Source organism: Elgaria multicarinata, chromosome 1 (genome assembly GCF_023053635.1).
Source record: "Elgaria multicarinata webbii isolate HBS135686 ecotype San Diego chromosome 1, rElgMul1.1.pri, whole genome shotgun sequence".
In the NCBI taxonomy this organism is placed as follows: Eukaryota; Metazoa; Chordata; class Lepidosauria; order Squamata; family Anguidae; genus Elgaria; species Elgaria multicarinata.
The window spans coordinates 81,863,505-81,885,125 of NC_086171.1; the positions used below are offsets into that span (position 1 = coordinate 81,863,505).

Below are 21,621 nucleotides of genomic sequence, written 5' to 3' on the forward strand. Positions count from 1 at the left end.
CAAACAAATCCTGAACAGAAAATCTGTGATTATTTTAGCTGTTCCTGATTACAGTGGGAGCAATTGGCAAAGTGTATAAGCACACTACTCAAACAATAGGATAGGCTTCCCCCAGTGCACTCGCTTATCATTACATCCAAACGAGGCCTATAGCTGTTACTGATATATTTCCTTTTTTATGCTGCAGCACTGATTCAAGACTAGAATACAGTTTGAATTTTTAACATCTCCTTCAGTCAATGTCCCAACATTCTCACAGACTTATTTTCTCACAAAGGTTCCCACACTATCCCCTTTGTATTGCTATTGGCACTGGCCTCTATCCATTTCTTATGCCCACAAAAGTCCATGTTTTTACAGAAAAAATAGCAGTTTTGAGGTTGTGTGAAGCGTTACCCTTCTAATCCAGATTACACAAACGCACACAGCTATTTGCAAAAAAGAAAAGAAAAGAAAAAGAATCTAAAACACATAGAGACATAGCTCTGTTCTCAGATACCCCCTGTAGGTAGAGAGAGACAACAAAAACGAAACTAGCATTATATGTAGTCAAGAGGATTTCAGTTCATTTTAAGAGTTAACTTTTAGTTCAGTGTTCAAGAAGCACTTCTGTCTTATCTGGATTAATCATTTAGTACATTACTGATATCTGACATAGATTAAGAATTGGAGCAACTTCTTTCGATTTTGATGAAAGGAAAACACCAGGCTGGTGGCTAGCTGCTGGGGATAGGAGGCTGGGAGACACTTCACCCTAATATTCTTTGAATGTTGTTTGAAGAGGTTGTTTTTAAGAGGCTTCAATCTTTCCCCATGTGGAAGGACAAGTATAGAGGACTTGCAGCTCGAACTGAAATGTGCAAGAAGATCAAGCAAGCAATTGCTTCCTGGGTTGTGAATTTCTGGTCATCTACACAAGACAGCATTTAGCAATATAACCTGATGCCACGCTAAAATACGTGAACCACAAGGGGAATCAAGGCAGTGAAAGAGGTGCATACCCAAGGTATTGCATAAATCCAGTTATGTGTAATGATCTGGTGGACATCCCCACCCTAGGGTGCAACACTACAGGAAGATTCCATTTTGATTAGATTTGGCAGGGGAATCTTCCCTGTTAAGGCAGATATTCATCCTAGCCAGAGTAGTTCCCTTTTTTCAACTTGTTTAAAAATATTGTCTAAGGCTAGGGCTGTAGTGCCCATTGTTTTGGTGGATTTCTCTAATTCTACGTGTATGTCATTTGCATCAGACACCAGCTGGTGGATCTTAGGATTCTATCAAAAAACCAAAGAAGATACTGCAAACTTGAAGTCTGCTGACAACTGCCATACAGCACTTCAGCTGTCAAATATAGACTTCCACTGTTATATGATTGGTAACACAGCTCCTTACTTTCATTTTGGTGTATAAGATGTCTAAATTTATTGATTACTTTCAGAGCTATAACAGTTTTCTAGAAAATCCAGAAGGGCATGTCACATCACGCCAGTCCTTTTACAACTTCATTGGCTGCCAGTCCAGATCCGGGCCCGATTCAAAGTGCTGGTACTAACATACAAAGCCCAAAACGGCTTGGGGCCAGGTTATTTGAAGGAATGCCTCCTCCCATATGTACCTGCCCGGACATTAAGATCATCCACAGGGGTCCTTCTCCATGAGCCCCTGCCAAAAGAAGTGAGGCAGGTGGCTACTAGGAGGATGGCTTTCTCTGTTGTGGCACCCCGGCTGTGGAACGAGCTCCCCAGAGAGGTCCACCTGGCGCCTACACTGTATTCTTTTCGTCACCAGCTGAAGACCTTTTTATTTTCTCAGTATTTTAACACCTAAATTTAAACTTTGCTGTTTTAATTCTGTATTTTAATCCTATATCAATTTCTGCTGTATGGTTTTATTCTGGTTGTGTTTTTTATATTGTATTTTGTATTTAGGTTTTTAGATTGTTGGATGTTTTATTATGTTCTTAATGGTTTTAATTTTTGTGAACCGCCCAGAGAGCTTCGGCTATTGGGCAGTATAAAAATGTAATAAATAAATAAATAAATAAATATGTGCTGGAAGGAAATTCCAGAGTGTGGACACTATGATACTAAAGGCTGTATTCTGAACCATCGTGGACCAGACTTCTTAAATTTTAGGCACCACCAGAAGGGTACCTCCTGATGATTGCAGCAACCAAAGAGGCAGGTAGAGAGGCAGGCAATCTCTTAAATATCCCAGTCCTGAATTGTTTGGGGTTTTGTAAACAAATAGCAAAACCTTAATCCTGGCCTGGTAGCATATAGGCAGCCAGTGCAGTTTCTTCAGCATTCTACACCAACTGCAGGTTTCAGACCAACTTTAAGAGCAGCTCCACATAAAGTAATTCAATTTTGAGTTTACCAATGCATGGACCACAGTAGTCAAACTATCCTTGTCTAGGAATGGGCATGGCTATCTTACCAGCTGAGGCTGTTAAAAAGCACTCCTAACCACCGAAGACATCTATGACTTCAGTTACAGCATTGGATCAAGGAGCATGTACAAACTACAGTCATGCTCCCTCAGATGAAATAAAACCCCATCCAGAACTGTTAACTAACCCAATTCCTGTACTTGGGAACCACTCACTCACAGAGCTCTGTCTTATCAGGATTCAGAAATGGTTTACTAACCCTCATCTAGTCCACCACTGCATCTGTTACCTATGTACAACTGATCTGCCATAGGTGCCTACTTTTAACATGCCATACAATTGACATTGTAGCTGGCCTACTATAAGAGGAAAATTGCCAATGAAGACCAATGTTTGACTTCAAAAAAGGAAATTGTCAAAAATGGAAGATTGGTTAAAAGTAAGGTGAAAGGCAAAGTCAAGAGGGGTTGAATCTTTCCAGAATGCTTTGGGATTACTCAAAACCACAATAATAAAAGCTAGATTAAGGATGTAGACTACAAGTCAGAAAAGGTACCACAACCATTAAGTCCATGAGACCCATTTCCAGCATGGCCAAATAAATCATAAGAGGGGGTGGGGAAAGGGCTTCTTTCAGAAAACAGAAGTTGTACCCAAACAAGAATGAAAGGAACATAAATGTGTACAAAAGGAATGCCAATACAGATGATTAAGACCAACAATTTAAAAAAATTAAATACAACAGAAGCAGGGAACCAGTGAGAGGCAGTTGGACCACTGGGTGACAAAGAAATTAAAAGAGTACTAGAAAAGAAGGAAGTTGTAGAGAAGCTGGATGAATTCTCTGGGCGGTCCTTGTGAACCACCCAGAGAGCTTCGGCTATTGGGCGGTATAAAAATGTAATAAATAAATAAATAAATAAATAAGTTCTTTGCATCTGTCTTCACTGCAGAAGATACAAGGTAGATAAGCTGTGCCAGAAGAGATAGTTCCTCAGACTCCTTTCTGGTGACAAGAGATTAAGTTCTAGATCCAGTACAGGAAACCTCCAGTACAGATACGACCATGGGGATTCTCAAACCCAGCCTGCCAACTTCTTCCATAGGCTCTGCCTTCTCTCTCAGTGGGAAAAGTTCTTATCTCTAATTAACAGCTGAGCAACAGCTGTTCCCACCCACTTTGCCTTTGGCCATATCCACAAATGGGATGAAGTCTCCAAGACCTTTCCCAGACAGGAATTTGGCCTTCAGACTGAAAAAGAGTCTCCACTCTTATTCTATTTAATGACAAATTGAAAAACAAATAATTGGATCTAGATGGTATCCATCCATGTTTTCTTAAAGCTCTCAGATGTGAAATTGCTGATCTTCTGACAAAAATATGTAATTTGTTCCTCAGATCAGCCTTTGTTCCAGAGGACTGGAGAGAAGCCAATGTAATACCAATCCAGGAAGTTACAGGTCAGTTAGCTTAATGACTGTTCTGGGTAAATTGGTGGAAAGTGTTATTAAAGACAAAATTATGAATCACATTGAAGGACCAGTCCTGCTGAAAAAGAATCAACATGGTTTTTGCAAGGGTAAGTTCTACCTGACTAACCTTTTAGTGTTCTCTGAATGTCAATAAACATGTGTACGCAGGTGATCTTGTAGACGTTGTTTACTTGGATTTTCAAAAGGCTTTTAACAAAGTCTCTCACCAAAAAATCCTGAGCAAACTTAGCAGACATGGGGAAAGGATTGTTATGGTTAAAGAACAGAAAACAGAGAGTAGAAATAAATGGACAGTTCTCACAATGGAGGGATGTAAACAAAAGAATTCCCTGAGATATGTATTGGAACCAGTGGTTTTTTTAACTTGTTCATAAATTATCTGGAGTTAGGAGTAAGCAATGAGGTGGCCATTTTGCTGATGACACAATATTATTTAGGGTACTTAAAACAAAAAATGGATAGTGAAGAGCACTAAAACGTTGAAGAAATTCCAGATAACCCAGTGTTGCTGTGGCCTCATACACAGCATTGTTAGTGGGGTGACTGCTGTGGTAGCCACCATGAGATCAAAAGTTCAAGTGCGAGAGACTTAAGTGTGAGAGACTGTCTTCTTCCCAGTCCCCTATCAGGTCTAGAACTGCAACAGTAAATTGGAGCCTAGGTATCAGTTATTTTTCTATGTTGATATACATATCCAGGTCCCCAAAGAGGAGCAATGTGGTAGTCAGGTGACTAAGGAGCAGATGACAAGGGATGTCACCAAAAGCCAGTTAGCGAAGTATGGGGATATGTTGATGCCCTGAAGACTGAGGTAGAGAAATGATGTATTTGTCTGTGGATTCAATGTATGAGATAAGATAGAAGAAAGAAATGAATTAGATTATTGTGTTAAATGTAATTAAGGAACGAGAGAAGATAGTTCACATTTCTGATATGAAGAAAGCCGAAAGTATACCTTAACCTTAATTTTTTTATTTTATTTCTGTGTGTATTTTATGTTTGTATTTTTGTCTGTATTTTATGTAATGATTTTGTGGTATGTCTGTCTGTGATGTTTGAAACAATAAAAATCATGAAAATGAAGATTGAGGTAGGTAGCAACACAAACTATGGATAGTAAAGACCCTAGGTAAAGAGTAAAGACCTTGAATTAGGAACTACAATCCCTAAGATAAAGTGAAGAAAAAGCAATGTTATGGCAGGATACTAATGTGAAGATAGGCATCTTTTATATTTATGGAATCATGAGAGGATAAGCAAAGGTTCCAACATCCTGGCAACTGAAAGTGATATGTACTAAAGGCCATAAACCTTCATATTCCTGCTTGTACCATTTCAAAGTTGGTAAATGACCATCAGACACGAGCAGGGGAATGATATCAAGAATAAGGGGAAACATGATCCAGGTGCAAGGGATATGACTTCTCTTCTATAAGTTCTATTTCTTCCTCAGACACAGACCACCCTCTGACAAGCTAGTTGGCTTCAAGTAATAAAACTGGAGATAACGTTTCCACCAATGAAATATGTGGAGAGACAATAGCAAATGTCTCTAGTAATGGCTCTGCAAAGTGTGGCACAAAAGGCCAATGCCATGTCACACAATTTTAACAGAAGTATCATTTCCAAGAGCTGGGATGTTGTAGTAGCTCTCAACTCAGCACTAGCAAGACCATACCTATAGTATTCACTCATTTCTGAGCACCACAATTTCAAGTTGTTAACAGGGTAGAATTGATTCATAAGAGATACAAGGATGATGAAGGAGCTAAAAAGAAAATGAGGAATGAACTTGGTATCTTTGCTTAAAGAGATTACACCATTTCTGCACAACTTGTAACTAGCTAAGTCAATTGCAAACTACCAACAATGTAGAGTAGGCTTATAGAGCTTGTTAAACCTCTTGTGTTTGCTGCCTATCTGTGCTCTGAACACTTCTCTAAAACTGTTAGGAAATATCCACAGAAGAAGAGCTGTTAGCCCTGGGCCTGCAAAGAGTGAGGGAATTTTGTTGACTTAGCCAACACAAAAAGCCACTGGCAGGACAACACTGGGTCATTCTACCTGCCAATTCCCTGTAAATAAAAAGAGGTCATTTGGGCTGCAAATATCACATATGCCTCTCCCCCTCCTGAAAAGTAGCAGAAGGAGCTCAATCACCAAAAGGCTGGCGGGGGAAGATTTGCGCTTGGCTCACATCCTCAGAGATCAATTATCTCCCCCACCCCTACATGAGCCCCTTGCAGTGCCAAATAGTCAGTTTCCCATTACCACCTTTGCTACTGAAAACATCATTGGATGTGGCTTAAAGTTTTCACAAGTATCTTGTAATATAGGTAAGTTATATGTAAGCTAGATTAAGTCCACCCATGTGTATACAGAATATAATAGTCAGAGCTCAACAACCTCACTCACCAAGGTGACTGCTCAGTCAGCCTCTGGCAAGTGAGATGAGCTTCTCTCTCACTGTCACCCAGCACCAGAGCTGCAGACAGAATGATTCCTGCCCCCTCTCAGGTCCCAAAGACATACAGAAGCCTACCATTTGTTTGAGCACACCAGGCACAGCCAGAGAGCCGAAACAAACCTCCCACCTCTCCTCTCTGGTTTTGAGCTGGAACGGCATAGCAAACAGGTATACTAAAGTTTATGTCACAGCAGCAGCCAGTCTTGTTGCAAATGCAAGAGAATTCTTAATAACAGAGATGCAAAATCAATGATTAAAAAGTTTTTAAAATCTGATTTTGATTTAAATTTGACTTTTAAAATTGTAAGTACAAAGTTAATCTTAAAGAATAACTTGGTTATTAATAATCTAAATGCAAATATGCTAGCCCCACAATCACAGCAAAATCCTATGCATATCTATTCAAAAATTTATACCTGGGAGTAAGCCCCATTGAACTCCATATGACTTAGTTCTCTGAGTAGACATGCATAGAATTACCATGGAACAGGTTAAAGTGTGCTTTTCTATAGAAACGAAGAACCAATTTGATCATTTCTCAAATATGAATATTTACACTCGACCTACTAAGCAAAGACATTTAATTTTCAACTCATGAAAATAAACTGCTCTAGTCTGCCTATCAGTCATAAGAATTTCATTTTTGCTTGCTACTTTATTTTTGTGTGGGTGGGGCTGGGTCCAGGCAGTCTGAAGCAGAAATGAGCAACCCTGGAAAGAAAAGAGAAGACAAAACTGCCCAACGCACAGATTCCTATGTTCCCATACTTAACTTCACCAACTGTCATAGCTACTGGTCATACCACTGACCCTATATGGCATGGGAGCAGAAACCCCAGCTCCCCAGGCTCCCCAATCCAGCTAATCTCCTGTGGTTTCTCCAGAGGATGCTTGGCCTCCAAGCCCTGCCCTGCCCCCAGAGGAAACCATCCTGGAGAGTATCGTCTGCTGTCATTTCATCACAAAGTGGTTTTGCACTCTGGTATATGGGCGTATTTTAAAGACTTTCTCTCTGTAGGTAAAAAGAAAGAAAGAAAGAAAGAAAGAAAGAAAGAAAGAAAGAAAGATGTATACGGTGTGGCAAAAATATGCAAGGCCTCATTGAAAGAATAAAGCAAAACATGTAAGCAATGCTCTATTTAGTTGTAAATTAACATGACTTGGTTGTCAGATTAATTTTCTTCATATTTTATTTAAATCAATGGTTTATATTTCTAAAGCGAAATTTTAAAAGCAAAATAGCCACCTTTTGCCACCTTTAAAAAGGGGCTTGTTTCACCTGTTACTATACTGCCAAATTTCTGGATGGAGGCAATGCAGCCCCTCAACCACTAGAAATTGCCCATCCATGGTTTAAATAATCATTTTTTGTGCAGATTTAAATAACTTGATTTAAATAGTCAGAATGTAAATCTATTCATCCTGTGATCAATTTGTTCCCAATAATCCAGACAGTATTAAAAAGAGGACAGCCTCCAAGTAAAGTTTATGAATCAAGTTTATAAATCAACACCAACACCCAGAATTGAAACTATGTTCAGTTCAGGGCATGAAGAAAGGCCTGCCACAAATGCAGAAATCACCGGCATTCCAGCAAGAAATGTTTAACAACGAGGGGGGCACTACAAGGCACACACATAAGTGAGGCATCCCCTGACGGTAGATGTTGATGGATACGGACTCCATGCCCAATCTTTAAACAAGCCAGGAGGATGGCAGAGGAGTGTCTCTGAGCCTGCAAGGCAGCTGGAGCGTATACTGCCCTGCAATCATAAAGGCAGAGCAAAACAGCATGCCTCCACTGCCCTTGGAGTGGGGCAGTGGAGGCGCATCAGTTTGTTTCTGTGACTGGCCCCTGCCATGCAGTTGAACCTCCAACCTCCCGTCAAGCACAGAGGCACGAAAAAATCAGCATGCCGCAACAGCTCTACTCTAAAGTGGGATGTCAGAACCACACTAGCATATCCCTGAACTTGTACTGCAATTTAGAGCAGCAGGGGAATATCCTGGCAACCATAAATTTTAAGCTGGCACTAAGGCCACCTACAACTTGTCTACGCCTAGTAATAATAAAGCAGTTCGGATATGAGGGGGTTCAGAAAAACTGTGGGCATATTTTGTTGGTTCTCTACAACTTTGGGACCAATTCACCCCCTTGAAAATTAAATAAGAAATGCTGGTGAGAGAAGATTGCCTACTACAATTAAATGTATTCTTAAATAACTGCAATTGGTTGGACAGCATATATTAGTCTTATTACTCTTCCTCCTACGCATATACTATTCATAATGAGATCTGAGAAACATAATGATGTGCTACAAGAAAAGGCTTCAAAAAGACAATGTTTCTTCTGTATTAGTTACAAAGTGTAATTTACATTTTATAGCAAATGTCAAGTTTATAAGGCCAGCTCCATTTTTAGTACATGGCATGGTTTCTCAAACTCTGCAATGCACCCCAAGGTTGAGCACCAGACTGTCACTGCAGGAGCAGGGTGGGCATTTGGGTATTCCACGGTCTGAATTATTCAATGCAAGGGAGTCTAACAACCCTACACCAAGTTAAGTGTCAATCGATGAGCTTAGGTTAATCTAACTCTGCACATCATCAGACTGCACAAGAGCCAACAGCCCCCCTCACACACACACACTGGCTGCATTCAGACAACACAATAGTCAATGGTGGGTTAATAGTCAACTCCATGGTTAATTATTGAGGGGGCACTCCCCACACGCCATGTTTATAATCAACTGTGGTGTGGATTAAAGCCAGAGTCGAGTTGACTATTAGTTAACGGTGTGTTTGACACATCCTCCACCCTCTCTCTCCCCCTCAGCCCTCCCACTGGTATCCCATCAGCCACTGAGAGTTCTTCCGGCTGGATTAATGTGGCAGCCACCACTTTAGTCACTCTTGCCAGGGGCCTCTGTAGTTGCTGAAAATAACAGTGTGCAACGAAATACTCAATGGTGCCCGACACATGACACAATAACCAACAGTTGTTCAAATAATCAGCTCTGCACAGCGTTGGTTATTTCAGCCAAATAACCAACCATGGTGTGAAAAAGTCCCAACAGCTAATGGAATAACCCACCATTGACTATTTAACCCACCATTGACTATTTAACCCACTGATGACTATCATGTCGTCCGAACCCATTAATTATCAACTTAGCCAGTTCTTTGTGATTGTGAGTGCAATTGCAGGCATGTAAATGGACTGAGTCACAGCTTCTCCCTTCAGATGTGCAAAGGCAAGATGCTGCAGCCTGCTCTAGCCACAGCTATCCAGAGCTAGAATCTCTTTTCCCTTCATCTGAGTCTCAGAGATCCTACTGACCCGGTGAGATGGATTCTCATGGAATTTTCCTGTTCTGTGCAGAGTTTGACTATGGCAAACAATAAGGGAAGAAAGTGGTGAAAAAGGATTTTATTTTCAAGGAAAGGGCTGGAAAGGAGGCATGGTAGAAAAACTGTAGCAGGCTTTTTTGTGTGGCAAGGAATATACTGTGTTTCAACCACACGGAATGCTTGTAGGACAGGTGGATGTACTGCCCAAAAATTGGAGGGTGAGGGTTTTGACTTGCAAGGGATTCATGTCATCTATCTTGGAATCCCCCTCTCCCCCTAATGAGGAATGGTTCATTGCTGAGGAAAAGACACTATTTCCTTTATTAGTACATCAGACATTGCAGGACTGAGTCTTGGTAAGCCTAGATGCAGAAAAAAGCTATTAAGGTAGGAGCCTTCACTGGAAAGTTAGCCTGTAGCAAGAGAGGAAAGTTGTCAAAGTCTCCCTTGGGTTTTGTTTTATATTGCTGAAGACTAGGTGGAAGGGAGACGAGAGAAAAGCTTGGAGTGGCAGGGAATAAGCTGTGTTCTGCTGGGCAGAACACTGGCAAGGAAGGAAGAAGCTCAGTAGTAATGTTTACAATACAATAATCAGGGATGAGTATAATGTGCATTTAGAGAGTGGATCAGAGGTTGGCAGCCTGGCCAAAATACTCCAGATATTTTGGACTACAACTCCCATAAACTCCAGCCACCATGACCAATAGTTAAAGATTCTGGGAACTGTAGTCCAAAGCAACTGGAGGGCATCAAGTTGCCTACCTCTGGAATAGATTAACTGATTTGAGAATGCCAGTGGAAAAGCAGATTATTTCTAAAACAAACCAATATTATAGAATCTAAATAAAAAAAACTGAGAATAGTGGGATTTGATCCCTTAATATAGGCTTTCACAGGACTCTAGTGATCCAAGACAGTGAAACAGATTAACACTATAAAATTATACTGCCCACATATTATGTGTTGAAAAATAGTATTTTTGAGTTCTGAAACACTGGAACACATACTGGTGATTTTCATCCTGAAGAGAAATGTGATAAATATGGTGGGTTCAGAGTCTGCAAATAACCATTATGAGAATCCACAAACTGAAGGACTACGAAGTGCTATATCTGTTATAATTTTGGAGTTAATATGTATAAGCATGAACTATGATTAGACAATGGTTTTCAGGGTTCTGTATGCAAGAGAGAGAGAGACCCCCCAACTGCACATAATCTGTGCCCCAGGTTTTGCACCACTAGAAAGCATTAGCTTAATTATTTTTATGAACATCATCATGTATGTGCACTATAATTGGATAGGCATTTGCATATACAAATTAGCAAAATCCATGTCTCAAATCCAGGTTTTGCATGTGAACTAAATCTATGATTTTTATGTTGCAGTATAGGAGCATGGATGTAAGGTGTAATTAGGGAATGGATTTGAAGAGTTCCCATATAAAAATAGGAAGATTCATATCTAAGATCACTAATTTTGTGGTACAGCAGTATCACAAACAGCTGAATTTATTATTCTTATGATGCAGTTGTGAGCATGTGAGATGTGACTACTGCATTTTTTGGTTTCTCTGTAAAATTCACCAAGACCCATAAATATCCATATTAGAGAATAAAATTTATTTATTTTGCACTACAGCAATTCCACGAGGTGCTGACAGAGACATTGTAATGGCGCAGTCTACAAGCATGAACATGGGTTATGTTTATATCTTTGATCGGGGGCACCTGCCTTTACAATAGTAAGGATCCATGAGTATTCATATCTGGAATGAACATCTTTGTCCCACAGGTGCCATGATGCATTTAATTTATTTATTTAAAAACATCTATGCCACCTTTCAATTAATACTCTCAGAGCAGCAGTGGAACTGTGATTTTCATGCTGCAGTTCCTGGCCACAGATGTGAGCTGTGATTAGATGGTGAAGGGGGAGGGAGTTCTGTCCAAAAAAAAGAAGAAGAGGAATCATGCCTAATTTTGCACCACTGCTGTGCCACAATCTGTGTGCCATCACTGCTGTTTGCAATAAAACCTCAGCAGATAGACGCAAACTGGGATAACCTGATAGATCGTTGTGATCTAATTATAAGAATCACAGAGACCCAAAAAGGATTGATGCTTCAAATTTAGGTTTTTGTACTACAATGGCACAATGAAGTGCTGAACCAACAATATTTATAGTGCAATCTTTCAATAGCTGTTATCAAACCAGGTCTGAGGTACTTCCTGTAAAATATACATGAATCCACACCTCAAATTCATGTTTTTGTACCACAGCAGTACCACAAACAAAAGCACTACATCTGACATTTTTGTGGTGTTTCCATGTATAAGGACAGGACCTGTGATTTTGTATGTTTTTCTGGAATGCATATAAATATCAGGCAAGTTCAGGAGGATGTAAGCAGATCTAACTTTTACACAACAGCTCCCCTCCCTGCAAATTACAGAAACAGATACAGTAAGTTTGAGTTCCATGTGATTCTTCCTATCCCTTACGTTTTCATTTACAATTACAATGCCATCCTCAGCATTACGTATATTTATCTCAACTCCAACCACATTTACTTGGAATTTATGTTGCTTTCTCTTTGAGATATGAAGGCTTGTGAAAAAACTGGGGGGGGAACCAGAAAAAATGGGGGGGGGGGGTTCTGGGGTTTGTGTTATTCTTTTCTGGTTTGTTTTCCCTCCAGGCATTCACATCTCTAACTTCACTTAACACTTTATTCAAACTAAATGTGCTTCATGGTACCTCCTAAGGAGGAGATACAAAGTAGTATCTTGCAAACTTTCCCACACGTTATTATCGTAGTGTATGTTTTTATTACAGAAGTTAGCAAGTAATGAAAGCTTGTTGGGAGAAACGTGAATCGTACAAACACCACTAAAATGCCAAGTATCAGTATCTTCTGCAGTAGCTCCAGTAAAATTAACATCAAGCTTTGCAAGGAAAACACAAGGCTAGCTGGTGCCAGAGTACGGTAGTGATCATGGTCTACTGAACAAGAGGCCACGGCCCCTCGCTTGGGGAGACAATCAAAAGCTCCCACCCGCCCCAACCCGGCCCCTCTTATAAAGGAAACGCATCCGCAATAGCATCTGTCCTTCGGAACTGGGGGAAGGGGTGGGTTGGGGGCCTTCCTAAAAGGGTTTTGCGGACGGAGAGTAGGGAGCGGGTGAGTTGGGGAGGAGATAATGCGTCTGGGTAGGAGAACACTCTTTAGATCGAGAGAGGAGACAGTCAACAGCTTCTGTGAAGCTTATGCGGGTGTCCCGTAAACTGCACAAACACCTTCACATTTACACACACAGCAGAACGCAAGATACACTACGCTCATTCACATAAAGACGAGAGGAAGCGCTCCGTCTGGGACTCTTCCCCCCCACCCCACCCCATAGCAATTATTCCTCAGGGTCGCGAACCGAGAAGGGAAGGGAAGAGGAGCCCCTTTGGGGGAAACTCCTGGCGACTGCGGGCGGGGGCGGTGGGCACCGGGCTTTGTGAAGGATAAAGGAAAAGGCCCGCCGGCCGGGTTACTCCGCCCGCCACAACTGTGATGAAAGAAGCCGCGCTGGCTGCTCCGAGGGGCCGCTGTCCGGTCCGCCACTGCAGCTGCTGCCCCACAATGAAGCGCGTCGTCCCCTCGCCAGCTTCTCACAGGACTCCATCCCAGCGCCTTTTCCTCCTGGGCAGCCCCAGGAGCAGCGCCATGTTGCTGGGGGATATGGGGGCGGGGGGGGGGAGAGGGAGAGACCGAGAGGACGGACTCGGCTGCTCCCAGCTGAGCCCGTTATAAATGTAATACGGGACTCACCCGTTGTCGCCTCAGGGAGGAGGAGAAAAAGCAGCAGCCCAACCACTGCCGTCATCGACGTCGGCGAAGTCGCCCAACAGCAAAAACTTCCGCGGGGCCCCCGCAACTGCCTCCGACTCTGAGGAGAGGCCGTTAGCGCCGCCATTGTCCCGTCAAGGTCCCGCCGCCTCAGCCCCTCTCTGCCCCCTCGCAGTCACACACAGAGACAATCAGAATCCTCTCGCGCCGCGTCCCAAACCCTCCCACTTCTTGCCCACGCCCCGCCCGCGAGACAGACAGACAGACACGCTCCCTCCGCCCGCCCCTCCCACCCGTCGCCTTCTCTTTCTCCTTCTCAGCCACTAATAACATGAGTTGTAAGACTGGCTCCAGTCAATCCGGCAAGCAAGGTCTTGTCCTGATTGGCCATTGCGGCACATCGGCTCCGCCCACACGACTGCCTCCTGCCTCCGCCTCCTGCTGCAGACACAATTCGAAAAACAAGCAAGAAGTGCGCGGTGGACGCAAGAGGGGGGAAATGCTGCTGCTGTGTGTGCTGGTAGTGCGTACAAACGGGCTAGCGCTTGCTCCCCTCCACAACAGAGAGAGATTTGGGGGGGGGGGGGATGTTTGTAGGCGCACGCGCACTCTGCTACTATTAAAAGGAACGAGTAGCTCCGCTCTTCAAAGCTTTCCTCTCCTTCTCCAGTTCCTCATTGTCCCAACGACTAGAGCAAGATATTGGGATTTGTCGCTGCCATTTAATTAGGGCTAGGGCAGAGAGAAACTATCCGGAGTTCCCTGTCCATCCTTATCTCGGTGGCACTAATGCAGTGGTTTATAAACTCCACCTTTGGGGTACCCTTTCTGTATTGGCTTGTCCTCCTCAGGAATATTGGCTATGCTAGCTAGGACTGGCAGGAGTTGCAGCTGGAAACATCTGGAGGGCGGGCCACAAGTTGCCCACCTTTGGGGTATCTAGTCCAGGATTCTGTTCCCAAAGTGGCCGGCCACATGCCCAAATAGGAAGCCCACAAGGAAGACAAATGCAATAGCACCTCCTCTGCACAGAATGTTTGCTTATTACAAAGGATTCTTAGATAGTGTTTTATGGCCGGCCAGCAGCTCACATAGCACTGGTAAGGCCTATTAGACCTCGCTTTTGCCTACTTGTAAACTGAATACTCTGGAGCAGGAGTGGGCAGAAAGTAGATTTCCAGATGTTTGGGACTTCAACTCTCAGCATTCCTGACCGCTGGCCATTCTTGCAGGGGCTTCTGGGAGTTGGTCCAAAACACCTGGAGATCTTTTTGCCCACCAGTGCCCTGGAGCACACCCAATAGAGGCCGTAGCTCAGTGCGACAGAGCACATCCTTTGCATGCAGAAAGTCCCACGTTCACTGGTACACCTAAGGGTGACCACATTACACCAGTTTTAAAATCTCTTCACTGGCTGCCAATTAGTTTCCAGGCGAAGTATAAAGCGTTGGTTATCACCTTTAAAGCCCTACATGGTTTGGGTCCAGGCTACCTGCGGGATCGCCTTCTCCCGTACAATCCGCCCCACACACTCAGCTCCTCTGGGAAGAATCTACTCCAGTCAGCAAAAACAAGGCTGACAACTATTACCCAGAGGACCTTTTCTTCTGCTGCTCCCAGGTTGTGGAATGGCCTGCTGGGAGAGATTCGTCAACAGTTTTCCGGAATTTAAGAAAGCCATAAAGGCTGATCTCTTCCAACAGGCCTACCCAGTTGAATTTTAAGATGTCTTTTCATAATGTGCTGCTTTTAATAATGTATTAGTTTTACATGTATTAATCAATTATATGTATTTTATGGTGTTTGCATTTGTGTTGTACCCTGTCTCGATCCAGAGGGAGAGGTGGGTAATAAATACTACTACTACTACTACTACTACTACTACTATTATTATTATTATTATTATTATTATTATTATTATTATTATTCCTCCAGCATCTCCTGGTAGGGCTTGGAAACAATCCTTTCTGAAACCCTTGAGAGCCACTACCAGTCAATGTTAACAGTACTGGCCAAAATGGACCAGTGGCCTGCTGGTATAAAGCAACTTCCTCTGTTTCTATCTCAGTGCTCTCCAGGGGGCAAACCTTGCAAGAGAAGATTGGTTCAGGCAGGCAGGCTGTTTTTCAGTTCTCTCGTCTAGTTGTGCAAAAGGCACGCTTGGCAGAATCATCACTGTACACATCCCTCCAGGCAGTCTTGAAATATGACTTGTTTTTCTCTCTCCTAACAACTACTTCCTTGATGTATAAACACCACTACAACACCTTCTGAAGATTAGCTTGTTTGACAGTCTAGATTTCAGGAAGTGGCAATTTGGAGTGGAGAAACTACAGAGATGTGTGTGCTTACCTAAAGGTGGGGGGAAATGTTCAGTTCCCATTTTAATGCAAACTCATGTAATTTTGCACTTTTGAGCCAATGCTCAAACTGAAGTTCAGCTGTCACACATCTCCAAATTTTTCAGTGGAATTTGCCAATCAAAAAATGAGTTCGGAATGTATATGCTGCGGGAAAGTGCACACAAAACTGCATATATTATTATACAAGTTGGTTACCTGTGATCACAGTTCATTGAGAAAAATCAAATTAACAAAAGGGTTAACTAACTGCATTTATTGAAACATTTAAAGTGTTACATTTTTTAGCTTTACAAAACTTCCTTAAATACAATGTTCTTGGTCTAGGCCAGCCAGTGTAACATCCTTGTTCTGGTCTATTGACAACTTGAATCTTGAGGTTCGTCAATGAGCACATACGACTTATAGCAATGTAGAGTCGTCCATGGGGGAAGACAGGACTAAGCAGATAGATACCAACTTGGTTTGCCTGGCTGCAAGATGCACCATGCCAGGACCCCATCCAATCTCCCTGTGAAAGTGCAGCAAAGGATAAACCAAAGGGTCTCCATGCAGGGGATCTGTCCACCTTTAGGGTAGACCATCAGACAACTATCAGCCGAAGGAAAGCCATCCAAGGTAACAAACGCAGCAGCAATTTCAGAGAAACAGCGAATGTTATACTGTCCAGAGTGAGCAATAGTGTTTTTGATGTGGTTGTGATGGAAGCCCAATGACATTGGTGAACATCCTGAAGCAAGTACGGCAGCGTTCCTGAGCTCAAGGATTTCACTGTCGTGCTGGTACTTATTAGCGTATGGGTTAACATTAAGTAGCAGGCTAGTGACTGAATCCAGCAAGGTGCATTCCAGTGTGCTGTTCTCTGCTTGCTCGAGGCAAGCCATTGTGGCTTTATCGGTGTCAAGAATGAACAGCTGGCTGTAGCTTGGAGCCCCATCCAACTGCAAAATGCTCATCAGACGGTAAACTGAGCCTTGCACCTTGAACACAGATGTTCCAGATCCTTGCGGCTGTGCTATCTTGAGTGGTGCATAGAAGGAAGCAAAGCCTAGGACACTGTAGCATTTGCCAATGTCCTTCAGGAATTGATTTCCAAGAGTGAATGTTGCATATGAAGTCCGGAACCGTTAGTGGTCGTAGTGAAACCTTTCCACCATGGTAGCACAGAGTTGATGATTTGCCACTGAAAAGCAAGGTGTTGCAGTGTTTGCAAACCTTGACACAAACCTTGACACATGTTGATATTGGTCACTGGACACATGTCGACAGGCACAGCCTGCCTCCTACGCCTGAGCTGGTTGGAGATACTGATCAATGCAAGGCCAGCCGGAGCTTCACTGCTGTCAGAAGGCCAAAGGGTCGCTGAGGCAAGGGCAAGTGCATTTATATTTCATTTTGCTCCAACTTGCAATTAATTATGTTTACTTATGCTTGACAGTTTTATATTAAAAATAAAACTTTATAGTACAATGTTATAGAAGACAGGCTAATTCTTTTTAAAAAAGCACCCAAAAGCTTTATGGACTACTGGTTTTGAATTCTGGAGGATCAACTGACATGGGGAAACTACATTTCCTTACTGTAGATTTCAATAAGGACAGCGTCCTCTAGTGGGCATTTTATAGCACAACCTCAGAAGAGTCAGATTAAAAGGTTTATTTTGTAACGCTAAAACTGAGAAAAGGAGTGGCAGAAGAGCAGCAGGCAGACACCGTCCATGATTAGCCAGTAATAAATGTGCTATAAAATGCATCTCATAGTGAAAACTGTTGTTATTCATGGAATCTGTGTGTCAAGAGCTTCCCAATGAAGTGTGTTTCATGAGAATCAGTCAACGGGAAGGCAGTCAAAAAGGGATGATCAACTAACTCCCGACTTTTATATATATATGATTAAGGAAATTGTTTGGGGGGAAATGGTGTACAAAAATGCTCATATTAGGAAAAATATTCACCAAAAATGTGTACATGTGAACTTTTCATGTGAACTTTTTTTTTTTTTTTTAAGTAAATCCAGTGTAGGATAAATCAAATATAAGATGGGAAAAATGAGAAACAGAGAAACTGAAAGTGACAGATTCATCCATGTGGAGTAGCTCAAATGCACAAGGAGAAACAGCACCATTTCCCCCGTTCTTAAGTAATGCCCCATTTTCACCAATCTAAAAAAAACAAAACATGGGAAAGTGGTCTGAAAAAACAGAAGTGAAACTGGAGGATCACGACATTGTCTAAAGAGCCCACAAACCATGAGTAAAGAATCACGAGTGCACAATAAACGCCTCATGTAAAAAAAAGGCTCATTTGTGAGCTGAAAACTCCTCATTTGAAATCTTGGCTGTGAACTCACTAGATGGCCTCAGGCAAGCTACATGAAGGTTTGCCCCAGGGTGGCATCGCATTGGCGGCACGTCATCTACATGACGCAGCCACCATTTCGAAGCCATCCGGGGGCAAACCCCAGAAACTCCACTGAAAAGAAGTTGGGCACTTACCCTGACTTTTTTTGGCAGCAGAAGCTTGTCACAGCCCATGGCACCCCGATTGGTCGCCATTGGCTGGACAGGGAAAGGGGTGGAGCTCAGGAGAGCCCTGTGCCCCATGGAAAATAATAAATAATAATAATAATAATAATAATAATAATAATAATAATAATGGGAGGGGGAGGAGATGAACGGGCCCTGCACCTCTTTAAAATTAAAAATATCTGCGCAGATATAGGTAATAAAAATAAAAAAGGGAGGAAGGAACAGGCAGCCAGAGGGAGGTCAGAAGGAGGAGAGGTGGTTTGGATGCCTGATGTCCCTTTCCTCGTCTTCCTGGCTGCCTTGTTCCTGTCTCCTCGTTCATTTCCCCCTCAGTGCCACGGGGAAAGTTCGCACTTGCATTCCTTCCAGTACAAATGCCATGAAGGAACACAAGTGCAGGAGCCAGGCATGGGGACTCAGCCTCAGCCACATTCCCACCTTAAACTACACTATGGGGATAATACTAGAGCACCTTCTCCAACCTGATGCTGTCCAGATGTTTTGGGCCTCCACTTCCATCAGCCCCAGCATGGCCAATGATCTGGAATTCTGGAAGTTGGAGTCCCAAACATCTCAAGGGCACCAGGTTAGGGAAGGCTGTCATACAGGATTGTTGCGATACTGTGGTAACACATGTAAAGTGCTGCAAACATTCAAGGAGACTATACAAATCGTACGCTATGAATTTGTTGGTATAATTCTGTTTCAGCATTCCTTCTTCAATATATAAAGCAAACCCGCCTTTCTCCTCACAGCAGCTCCTGGCTGCACACTCCTCTCTGCCCGCCATCCTTCCCTTCTCAAGCTCCCTTCAGCCTTCTCCTCCTCCCCTCATTCACCACCTGGGAAATGATAGAAATTATCTTACATTTTGTATGAGGCCTGTGCCAGTCTCCACAAAAGTTATAAAACGAACCCAAGAAAGCAAACGAAACAAAACAAAAAACACCTCCCCACGCACTACCCAGAGCCCTGTTTTCATTCAAACTTTTCATCTTTTAAGTCTTTTCTCATCTATAGAAAATTCTGGTGGGATAGGTCCAAACTGAACTAGTCCCCATTGAAATCAATCACGATTACTTAGTCCCATTGCTTTCAATGGGACTGTATTTCAACAAACAGGGTGCAATCCTATATATACTTGTCTGGGAGCAGTTAGCCCCATTGAACTCAATGGGACTTGCATCTGAGTAGACATGCATAGGATTGTGCTGTTAGTCTGGATAAAATCCCATGCCTTTAGCACCTTTTAAGTGAGTTTTTGTGTCCAGGCCTAGGTACTCCAAATAGGCAAGTGTACAGACCAAGATAACAAAAAGGAGAAAGACAAGCTGGGGAGCTAGCGGAATAACCTTTTATGGAAAAGCTATATTGGAATGTGGGTAGAATGACCCTGCCAAGTTTCAAAATGGGTTTGGTTACATTTCACCCAAACTTATTTGGCTTTGCTGATCTCAGGGGGGATGGAGTGGGGAAGGTCAAGGAGGAATGGGTGAGTTCAATCCACACCCCTCACTTTACCACAATTTGGCTACCACAATAACAATCAAAGGCTCAGGATGAATGACTAAACAGCATTCCAGAAGAGCAACTGTCTCTGAAGACTAAAACCCTGATTTCATCAGGCAAGATGAGAAAGATATGGACCCAGCTGGATTCATACAAATCAAACAAACACCCTGGTCAGAAACTAAATCGTCTGTGTGTGTGTGTGTGTGTGTACATGGCTAAGACTGAAGAGCCAGCAACACTGCTTCCACCCCTGCCTCACTTCCGTGAGAGCTGGATTACCAAAAAAAAAGAAGAAGGGGGGAGTCTTTGATTAATCCCTTCCACTCAGTGGGAACAGAAACAGAGGCCTTAACTAGACCTTTATCCCAGGATTGTCCCGGGGTCATCCCTGCCTGCTCCCGGGATATCCTGTGTGTCATTTACATGAACAGGGATGACCCCGGGATGATCCCGGGATAAACCTTAGGTCTAGCTAAGGCCAGAGTCTGGCTGAGTTCAGACAACACACTAATCAACAGGGTGTGTGTGTGTGTGTATGTGTGTGTATAATAGGAACAGAATGGGAAACAATAGTTGATTAACGTGTCCTCCAAACTCAGCCAGAGGCTTTGGTAGAGCCTTTCAGCAGCAAGGAGTTCCAAGGGTGCAAAGCGCTTACCCAGGACTTGTTTCTTTTGGAAAGAGAGATGACTGGAGGCATAAGGCATTTTGCAAGATGTGAGTATATTTACAAACGTATAGGCTCAGCAGAGCTGTGGAGGCACAGCGTAACTCCATCCTCTCAGTTGTTTCTCAGTGGAGAGATCTGGTGTCCAGACAGCGTATTTCCACCTGCAGCTCAAACCCTCAGTTCTTTCTCTGCCTCCATTCACCACCTGAAACCCTTTATTAATTGCATGGCTACAATCAACTTCTCTCTCACACACACACACATGCACACACTGCATGCCAGGAGACTAGGTAATATCACTGGACTACATTGCAGGATTCTTATACACTACTTTAACTCCCCCACCCCACCCCAAAGTAAGAATGAAACCATTTCATTTCATTTATTAAGTTTTAACTACTTTGCAGGACCAGCATAACCCAGTCACAGTGCCCCTCCTGCAATATGGGTATAACAGTGATGGATTTAATGTCTAAGGCCACAGCTGTGAAGCTGAAGGTGAAATTTGAACTCATGCTCTGAATCACCACAACAAACAAAGCTGAGAAATGAGGGGCAGATGTGGGTAGTAACTCTAATACCACAGTACTGGTCATTTGAACAGCATTCTACACGCGTTGTGAAATGGTGGGTGGGTTTGTAACCATAAATGAAATACTTTAGCCAGAATTCAAATAACTGTGAAATGAATTGTGTATGCTCAAGGGAAATTGAGACTTGGGTTTCTCAAACACCAGCCCCCTGTGCCACATGGTAAGCCACTTTTGAAACTATCAGAAGCAGGAAATTTCCAAAATGGTTTGCTATATAGCCTAGAAGATGGGCAGGGGGGATGAAGAATTCCACAGGATGCACATAAGCTCTTTGGTTCATCTAAAGTTTTGGGGTCCCAACCATCAGCATTTGATGGTATTAGATTCTGCTTTTTGAAAGCCAAAATCAGTAAGCTGGCCCAGTCCTTAACGATGCAATCCTATGATAGTTTATTCTGAAGTAAGTCAGAG

General features: G+C 42.8%; 1 protein-coding gene across 1 annotated transcript in view; it reads right to left on the bottom strand.

Moving 5' to 3' along the window:
• The window catches only part of TGFBR1 (transforming growth factor beta receptor 1), a 35,143-nt gene extending 21,426 nt beyond the window's left edge, over positions 1 to 13,717 (bottom strand). Inside the window, exon 1 of the mRNA XM_063130963.1 lies at positions 13,531 to 13,717. Within this exon, the coding sequence (XP_062987033.1) occupies positions 13,531 to 13,675 (145 nt within the window). The 5' untranslated portion in view covers positions 13,676 to 13,717. The remainder of the gene's footprint in view (positions 1 to 13,530) is intronic.
• Positions 13,718 to 21,621: the final 7,904 nt, after the last annotated feature.